General features: G+C 40.1%; 1 protein-coding gene across 1 annotated transcript in view; it reads left to right on the plus strand.

The window, feature by feature from the left end:
* birc6 (baculoviral IAP repeat containing 6) overlaps positions 1-10,315 on the plus strand; it is a 121,682-nt gene that overhangs the window by 61,452 nt on the left and 49,915 nt on the right. Inside the window, exons 59-63 of the mRNA XM_013915644.1 lie at positions 3,502-3,701; positions 3,935-4,268; positions 4,655-4,872; positions 7,918-8,082; positions 8,645-8,816. Of these exons, the coding sequence (XP_013771098.1) occupies positions 3,502-3,701; positions 3,935-4,268; positions 4,655-4,872; positions 7,918-8,082; positions 8,645-8,816 (1,089 nt within the window). The remainder of the gene's footprint in view (positions 1-3,501; positions 3,702-3,934; positions 4,269-4,654; positions 4,873-7,917; positions 8,083-8,644; positions 8,817-10,315) is intronic.

Below are 10,315 nucleotides of genomic sequence, written 5' to 3' on the forward strand. Positions count from 1 at the left end.
ATGAAATGAAGGTTAACTTATCAAATAGAAATGGAAGAAACTAAGATTCTTCTCATTTTTATTATTATTTCAAGACCACTTCAGTAACTATGATCAAGTAAATAGAAATGGAGTTTTTAAAATGTAGTAAAAATCCTACTCTCACATCAAGATTTAATGGAATTGTACTTTGGTCTGAACTCAGTTCACATCACCTTGGCTGCTTCTCAGGCTGTACTGAGAGGCTTTGAAGTCTAAAAGCTTGCAGAGTGGTTTTTTTAGCACAAACTGTTCAAACACTTTCCTGCTTACCTTTGCATTCATTTGGGAGTTAAGCCTTTTCATCCTTATATGTTGCTTTGGTACAACATTTATAGGGACGTTAGTGTTGCATTTGTGTCTCTAAACGATTGTGAACATGAGGTTTTTTTTATGGCTGAAAGATGGTATATTTGAATTTGTGCCCACTTACTGTCAGAGTCTTACTGTGAGACTCACATTGTAAATTGCTATTGAATTTCATTCAGTCAGGACAGGTTGTTGCTTGAATCAAACTGCTGATATCCCATTCAAAACTATGCTGTCATTCTGTAGAAGTGGTGACTTTCAGGCTGGTTATATTTAGCGTTTTGATTCTGCAGACTCATGGGTCAGTACTCGGTCAAATAAATTTTTAATGTCAATGTCAGCACTGGTGAATCTGCAGATATGCTCATATTCCCTTTATCCATGCGACATGTCCTATCCACAATCCATATTTTCCATCTTAACACTCATGTGTCACTGTTTAAGAAATCATAGGGTATGTGAAATGAGACTTTTAAAACTACCATTTTTACCCTTCGGCTGTAAAGGCTGATGGGCAGATGTTGTCAGGTGAGCGGGCGGCGTAGATACCCGAGTTTGTGAATGTGAAAGCTATAGAATAAAGTGACTTACGAGCTTCAAATTGATATCATAGGTACATGTACTAAAAATCTTGGAAGTTTTTGGATCCTGGTGACCTTGACCTCAATGTCAGAAATAATGTTTTCTGAAAATCATGTGAATGGCATAACTTGAGAAAAAGGCAATATAGAATTTTGAAATTGAAACCATCTACTAGGAGGCTGAGGGGTAGCACTGGTGGTTGTTTTTATAATTTCTTGTACCAGTATTATTTGCCACACTTTGATCTCTTTAGTCTTTATTTGGAATAGCAGGAAAAGCACAGGTGGAAAGAATAATGGTAATCGTTGATGCACTGGTTTATTTTAGTGTGCCAAAAGTTTGTGCTGCTGTCTTCGTAGTACCTTAAAATTATCTCCCCGCAATATAAAGGGGGTGTTTTGACAGACTTGGGTGAACCATTCTTTAAATCAAAATACACTGTATTTCTAAAAGTATTCACTCCTCCATCCAAATAAAGGATTCAACTGGTCCAGTCATTGCCAGAAGTGTATGAAATCAGCAGCTAGGAGTGCAGACTAATTCTGCACACATTGAGTTGCTCTCATGAGCTTTGTGAATTACAGCGAACCATAATGCCACCTGCACGTAAAATTTATCCACTACTGCTAAATATTCCACAGTAAACTGTGGTATTGTAATAAAGTGTAAGTGACTGGGAACAGTATCAACTCAGCTACGAAGTGATAGGCCACAAAATCAGAGCAGGGTCCATTGCAGAGGTCACCAACGTCCGATCGCTTCAGACCTCCAAACTTCAGGTGAACTTCAGATTAATTGAAGAACAGTGTACAAAGAGGTTCATGGAATGTGTATCCATGTTTAGCACCTGCATCCAAACCTTACTTCCCCACAACTCAATGCAAAGTGCCGGATGCAGTAATGTAAAGCACACACCAGCTTTGGATCTTCTGGAGCTAAATGAGGCCACCCAAACACATGAGATGTCATCAATAAGGCCAGGATGCCCTTAGTTGAGCACATCAGGACTTAGTAGTGGAGCTCAAATAAGTCAAAAGATATAGAACAAAAAGTAAAATCCCAGGAGGACATACCTTCAAGAAATATTTTAAAGAAATCATTGTTTATTAACTTTTACTTTATTTTATAAGATATTTTTCTTTTATGCTTGCTCTTTTCTTTTTTTCTTGTTTTGTTACTCCATCATCTGGATGAATTGTAGACCTTTTGAGTCTTTTCTATCCACAAATTTTTTGTGAATACTCACTGCCTGCAAATACAGACAATTCAGATATTTAAGAAAAGGAAAACTGTTAACGGTTTTCACCCCAGTTACATACCTTGAGTATGTAGTCAGGATTAATACAGACGTTGGATACCTTGAGTATGTAACTGAGCAGCTCAGTTTTTCTTTAGCCATTACCTTCACATAACGAATGGGTACTGACTCATCACTTCCTTCCAATGAACTCGAATAAACTACCCAAATGTGCCCACTGCCCAGACACTAACTGCTTGATGGGGTCTGTCATTATCTTCATTTAACCAATAGATTCATCCTCTCTGTGGATCCTGATTCACTGTGTCATTCCATAACCTGTAGAGATTAGACACCTGCAGTACAGGACAGCTTACCGATGACAGGGATTTGTGGCTCGGTGAAATCTCTCTCTGATTCAGACTTTGCATCAGGGATTTAATTTCATTAAGGGAAATTCTTTACATATTTTGTAAACCAGTTGGTTTTCTTTTGAGAGAAAGGACCTTGTCAGGCTTCACTTCCACAAACCTTATTATTACAGAATTAAACTTACCAGTTTGTGACAGTGCACAACTGTGACACACAGTGTTGTCTTCAGTTAGAATCCTCAGGATTAATACAGACGTTGGATAAGGATTGCAAGAGTGATGAAACTCTGGGAAAGAGTTAAATATGGTTAAAAGATTCTGTTGATTCTATTTAACCATGAGTTGACACAATGCAACAATGCATAGCAATCAGCCCAGTTAATCAAGTTCATCACAAGTAACGTCACATCTTTATTCACAATGACCAAGGAGTTTTCTCAAAGTAGATATAACCTGCTATTGCCTGCTGCTTTTTTTAAGACAATTAAACTTTTTGTGATTTGCAGTTCAGAATAACCTGTAATTCAATCAATCTCTTTTATAAAGCACTGAATTCACTTTTCTTCCAAAAAGATCTTAGTAATTGTTAAAATTTGTAGATATTTTTGTTAATTCTGTCATCAAAAATGTATTTGTAAACATTTTAGTTTTAGTAATTAAACATAAACATTTTTAGTTAAATTATTTAATGCTTGAACCAGTTAGACCTGCAGAAAGGCGTTAGATTCTCCAGATTTAGCTTAAGGAACCCTGCAGGGAACCTTACCTTCTCTGTGTATAGTGTGGTTGAACCTCAGAACATATCACATAATAATGTGTGTAAAAATATTTATTATGGACAGAATTAAGACAAACATAGCAGGTGGATTTACAGGAGATTACTGAACTGTTAAGAGTTTGCTGAAACAAACAAAAGGCTTGTAATTGTTTTCAGTCTCAGCCAGTGGATGAACGTACAAGGTCCTCTCTTTGCTCTACTTGCAGTGGATCACTGTGACATCCTGAATAGCTGCCCTGAGGATGAACCAATGATGCCTAATGAAGAATGTCTGGATGTCGCAGCTGATGAGTCCCTGCTGGAGACGAGTCCCATTCAGTCACCTCTGCAAGTCTTTGCTGGCATGGGGGGCCTGGCCCTGATAGCGGAGAGGCTGCCCATGCTATACCCCGATGTCATTCAGCAGGTAAAACTCAGCTTTCAAGAGGCACAGAAAATTAGAAATTGAACAACTTGCATACATACAGCAGTTCTTTAGTATTAACTTTTTATTTCACAACAAATGTTTTGAGCTTACCTGCTCTGGCTCCTCTGATGCCCTGATAAAGAGCCTTGTATGTCTCCTAAATTCACCTGTCAGCATTGTCTTGCATTTCACACCTTCGCTGAGCCTTTACTCGTCGTTGCGGTTGTTCACAGGTCAGCGCTCCTGTGGTTCCCTCCAGCACACAGGAGAAGCCCAAGGACAGCGACCAGTTTGAGTGGGTGACCATAGAGCAGTCGGGTGAGCTGGTGTATGAGGCACCAGAGTCTATTGCAGCGGAGCCACCGCCCATCAACAAACAACAGTCCCAGACATCCTCATCGTCATCATCCTCAGTGCAGACCATGTCGCCCATCCCTGCCCACTCACTGGCAGCTTTTGGCCTCTTCCTGCGCCTGCCAGGTTACGCAGAGGTGTTGCTAAAGGAGAGGAAACATGCCCAGTGTCTGCTGCGGCTGGTACTGGGTGTCACAGACGATGGAGAAGGCAGTAAGTCTGAAAACACGTCACAGCTGTCCGCACTGAAATTCACCTTGGGCTTTGAACTTTTAGCTTGGGAAGTATTTAATGCCAGAAAAAGTTTGAGAATTGCTAAGCTATTTGAAAGAAAGCTCTTGCAAAGATCCTTTGCACACAGCTATTTCTCCTGTCTGTCCCCAATTGACTAAAATATAAAATTTACTGTGTTTTCTAACCAGCGAGAGTTTGTCAGCACGGTGTCTTATTTTCCTTTTTGCCCCCCCCTTCAAGAAAAGTAAAATAAAAATGGATTGTTCATGTGTGATTTAATCGACTAAAACACAAATCTAAACAACAAATATAAAAGCAGCATCAAAACCTTCTTATTTTGAGTGTCTGCTTTGACATCTTCTTAGGTCACATCCTGCAATCTCCATCAGCCAACGTGCTCCCCACACTACCATTCCATGTCCTGCGAGCACTGTTCAGCAGCACCCCTCTGACCACAGACGACGGTGTGCTTCTGCGTCGCATGGCTCTGGAAATCGGTGCCATCCACCTCATTCTAGCCTGTCTGTCAGCTCTGAGCCACCACGCCCCTCGCAACCCCAATGCCAATACCAGCGTCTCTGAGGTATGACCCATATCACACATACATTCTGTTTCTAATCGTCAATTGTCCCTGACGATAGAGCAGGGCGATGTGACCAAAAATATTTATCACGATATACATTTGAAATTTTGCGATGACGATATAATTGACACTAGACAAAACACTTTACAACTCCACAACTTTATTAGTGCAAAAAAAACATCTATGTATTTTCACTTAAACAAGCAGCTGTTTTATGTGCATTAAAGTTATATAAAAACGTAACAGTGCAAATTCCTTGACAGTTTACCCAAAAGGCATTTCCAGTGGAAACTGGCCGACATATCCTCAGCACAACCATGTATAATATCCACAAAACTTCAAAGAAGTTATACACACACAATACGGTAATATTATGTTGGAGCACAGTACGTATCACTCCGCGAGGCTCCTGCCTATGAAAGCCGTAATGCTCCGACAATCTATCAAGTGGTGCGGCTTCGTAGCTTAGCAAAGTCGTACTAAAACATTTGACAGATTTTCGAGCACCGTGTACATAAAATCGTTTCGAGGTCAGTAAACACAACCAGAGTTCATACATAAGGCACACAGGATTATAAGGAGCTCTGTCGACTTTCAGAAAAATCAAAGGATTGATTTTAAGTGTGCCGTATTTTCCAAACAACACGGTAATAACGACGGCCCGCTAGCATGCTCTACCAAAAATAGTGCTTTGTTGTGTATCTGACGGATGAAAGCTAAACCAGTTCCACACCACTGAAGCTGCAGCATTTTTACAAACCAGTTCAGCTTCATCTGTTTCATTCAACGATCCGCTTTCGCTCTTCTCATTCGGCGTCGCCGCCATGTGCGTATGTAAACAAAGGCACTGCGCATGCGCGTTTTACCCATATTCTATCACGATATGTCATTTTCCTATCGTTGCCCAAAGTTACCGGTATTACCGTGAACGGTATGATATAGCCCAGCCCTACCTGACGATACATTTTGGCTCTTTTAAATTTGTGGCTGATGACAGCTTCCTGTCGGTGTTGCATTGTGAATTATTTCTTGAACCTTTCACCAGCCTGTGAGATGTCTAAGAAAAGAGAGTCCTGTCCAGCTCTTGTCATTTTCTTACTTCTGTCAGACTAACCCAGCTTCATGCCACTGGCTACTCTCACTTTGCCTGAGTGTTTTGCTGTTGGCAGTAATGGAGAAACTGAGGATAAAAACGATTGCCGTTATTAATGACCCTCTGTCTTGCTGCTTTACTTAGCGTACCTTTGCCTGGCAAATGGCTTAATTGTTCATAGTGAATGATAAAAAACAAACAGCTGCAGGGAGAAAAGGCTGTGCATCCGAGATGTCTTTTGTATAATTGATGTCTGCAGGGGGAGAAACGGGTAGTACCTCACCTCGACTTGCCTGACTCTGCTAACTGCACATCTTCTATGACCTGAAGAAGTGCAGATAGGGCTGTTCGATATAACAATATATATCAGATGACGATATAAAAACGTCTATCGTTTCATTTTACGCTATTGTTTCATGGTGTCGCAAAAGAAACAGTTTATGGCAATATTTTTTTCATTGTTTTGATCGCAGTCATTGGTTTTTATGTGTTGTTGTCAGCAACAATGACAGTAAAACCATCACGTGTTGGCTTGTTTATTTTCCGCATAAATCTTTCAAAATAAAGCTTAAGATCCTGTTGAGACTTTTCAAAATAAACTGAATCACGTGAAAGAGCAGATTGTTTACAGATGAGAATTAAAAAAGAGCCACCAGGTGCTAAAAAATAAACCTTAGACTCAAACGTTAGAACAGGCTTTCCCCGCAGCACGCTGTGTAATAAATACTCAAAGAAAACTGCAGCCTTTACAACTTATGTCTAAAAATGTATAGTTTCATGCCTCTGTTAAAACACTCGACTCCAGGTACACGACGCCCAGCTGGAAACACTTCACACAAGTCGAGCTGCCCGAGATTGACAGAATTGACAGAAAATGTTACATTTTTGTGATTTATATTGTTATCGGGACGATAGATGTCTTATATAGGGATATGAGATTTTGGTCATATCGCACAGCCCTAAGTGCAAAGTATATGGACGTTTAGCTCTTGAAACAAAAAAATTAAGGATGTGCTTTACATACAAATGTAGAGCAATTTACAAACCATTCTGACAGCAATATAGCATCAATGGGCTTTTAAATAAAGTATGGAAGAGAAAGCCTGGTTTGTGTTTGTATGCATTTAATGGCAGCTTGTGTTAATGTGTAGGAAAAATCAATGATTGTTTTCCTAGTGTGAATGGCAGAGGTCACATCTGAAATCATAGTTACTGTGATCTCAGGTGTAGGTCTTCAGCGCTTTTTTTTTTTTTTTTTTAATAAATTAAAGGGGCCTCAAAGAGAGGCGTAAGAACAGAGTCAACAATGGTTTGGTATCCCAGAAAAAGAATAAACCAGTTAGACCTTTAATTTTTTCAGTTTGGTGTTTGAAACATGATAAGAATACAGGTCTAACTGGTTTATTCTTTTTCTGGGATTCACCCCCTGAGTGGAGGTGTTGTCACTGCACTGGGTTCCTGAAGCAGACCTGCCTTGTTTTTGTTGTGGTGGTGATGTGTCCGGTCTCATGCTTGTTCAGGGACTGTGTGAATACACAAATCTGAGCCAAACGCATCACACTGGCAGTGGTTGACCTTGATCTCCTGAGACCCATGTTCTGGAGTGGTAGCACTGGTGTGAGATAAGACACTGTGTTTTAAACATGAGAGACAATTGAACAAAACATTAACTTTAAACTTCAGGGACCAATTTTCTGTCTGCTCCTTTGACTCATTTCTTGTTTGACTCCATGTGACCATCACAAATGTTTTATGGCAGCTTTCTATGTAGGCCACAACCAACTCTGACCTTTTTGAATACATGATAAAACGTGATGAAAAAGCAGCAACAGTGTTTACGCCTGAATTTCATTAATTGTTAAAGGGAAGTAAAAATGCAAAATCTTTGATTTAATATTTTTTAACTTGGTGTATTGATATTGTGTGTGTGTGTGTGTGTGTGTGTGGGGCAGCCACAGATATCCAGCTGTCATGGTGGGGGGACCAGTGAGGAGCAACAGCTGTACTGGGCTAAAGGAACGGGTTTTGGTACTGGATCTACAGCGTCAGGCTGGGACGTAGAGCAGGCCCTCACCAAGCAAAGGCTAGAGGAAGAGCATGTCACTTGTCTACTCCAGGTAAGTGCAAATGAGCATTTTTTTTTTTAAGGTGGGTTATTTTTGCCTGGTATTTCCTATGAAACATGGGCCATAAATGAACCCATTAATTTTTTTGTGAACTTGCACTATAGTATTCAAATTCAACAGACTGACCAAACTACAAGACGCAAATAATGAGCAGACAGCTGGGTTAAATGGAGGGCAGGGAACTAAAACGGCTTGTTTCGGGCAGGGGATAAAAAAAGGGCTGCAGCAATGCTCAATTTAAGATGAGTAAGGATTCATTTGAACCATGAACCACGCAAAGGTATCATATCTAGCTATGTTTAATTTCTTTTGATGTTACTTACTGTGCCTTGTCATAGTGAGAGATGAGCACCCAACAATACAGTTGGTGCATATATTTGATTCCCAATAAAGAGGTATGCTTATCATCCTGGCAGTTGTGGTGTGTAGGAAGGGACATCTGAAGACACACAGTGATCAAAAACATGGATTCTCCCTCATCCAGAGCAGGTCACATGAACGCTTTTCTTCATAAAGGGTAAATTTTAATTCTGCATTTGTTTTTCTTTACTAGGTCTTGGCAAGCTATATCAACCCAGCAGGCTCAAGTGGCTGCCACATTGCTGATGCCTCTTCAACAGCCAGCAGAGCTCACAACAGCTCAGCACTGCCAGCAGTGCTGCTAGAGCTGCTGAGCCAGTCCTGCCTCATTCCCGCCATGTCCTCCTACCTACGCAACGACTCAGGTAGGGCCCATGTCTTTGCAAGTGATGAGTATGACCAACAGAGAGACGGATCTAGCCTCTGTGCGCCTTGATTCCTAGGCCCCACCGGTTGGCTGAGGAGAAGTGATTTGAACCTCTGTATATTTCAGCTCAACAGAGTGATCACGTAGGAATTTCTACCATAAACACTAAGCAAGAAAGATGACTCTCCTGTCACACTGAAGTGGACATGAAAGGGTTATCTGTAAAAATAATGTTGTATCCCTTAGATCTTTCGTTCTATTCACTGAAATGAATAGTGCTTACCCACACAAAGGAAATAGGACTTTTGTGGTTTACATCAAACATGACACAGACCTTTAGGCAACATGTTAAATTCTCTAAGGAGAGACTGCTGATAAGTGATGGTAGCTGAGTTTGTAAGAGATTAATGACACAGAACTATAGAACAACTGAGAATGCAATCACGAGAATGAAAATAAACATTTCACTTTTTATTAGGCATCAAGATGGGGATAGTTTACGGCTCAAGTCACCTTGAGTCTTCATAACATCTTTATTTACAGTCTGTTTGCTGAGACCTGGTATGCATCTTACCAAAAGTAACATGTAAGTTACTGTCTGCTTGATAGTAACTTACATTTTTCACTGAGAATATTGATAAACTCAAGTAAGTCTGTGACAAGCACAATGTAATATCCTGTAATTGAATCTAGCTTGCCCACTATAAAAATGCAGAAAGCTGCATACTTCCAATAGGCTTAATAAGTTTGTGGTTATCATTGCTCCTATAGTATGTGTTTAGAAATCTGTCATTAAGAAGTCTTACCGCTCCATGTTTCATTATTTAGATTCTACATACTCAAAAACATCATGAAATCAATTTCCTGAAGGGTTTCTGGCATTTGTGTTTGTGGGCAGATTTTAAAAAAAAAAAGAAGAAGAAAAAAAAAGACCAATTTTCAAAAATGATAAATTTAACTGATTGCTATCAACCTGGGAAGCAAAAATCAGAAAAGCAGTCTGCTACTTAACACTCGGTGTTCTGTGGACACAGAGAGAAAGTAACACCTATATGCCACTTTAAAGTTTTTGTTTACACAATTAACCATAGCTGTATGCTCACTGGCTAAACGTGTTCGTTGTTGTTTATACCTAAGAGTCTAGCAGGGATACTGTTGAAGACAAAGTCAAAGGAGCTTGCAAAGAAGAAGACAAAGCTACAGCTTTGGCATGAAATCTTGGATTCCAGGGACTTTAGAGTAAGTTTATATTGTATAGCAAAGAGAGAACTCCAATTTCAAAAAGTAAAAGTGCTAAGCAGATAAATATATACATGAATGCAAGTGAATGTAGACGGTGCTGCACAGTTAAGGTTAGGTCAGCCCACTGCTTATATCCTCGATCGTGGCTCAAGAGTTGGGAGTTCGCCTTGTAATGGGAAGGTTGCTGGTTCGAGCCCCGGCTTGGACAGTCTCGGTCGTTGTGTCCTTGGGCAAGACACTTCACCTGTTGCCTAC

Source organism: Pundamilia nyererei, unplaced genomic scaffold (genome assembly GCF_000239375.1).
Source record: "Pundamilia nyererei isolate P.nyererei 1_Seehausen unplaced genomic scaffold, PunNye1.0 scaffold00337, whole genome shotgun sequence".
Classification (NCBI taxonomy): Eukaryota; Metazoa; Chordata; class Actinopteri; order Cichliformes; family Cichlidae; genus Pundamilia; species Pundamilia nyererei.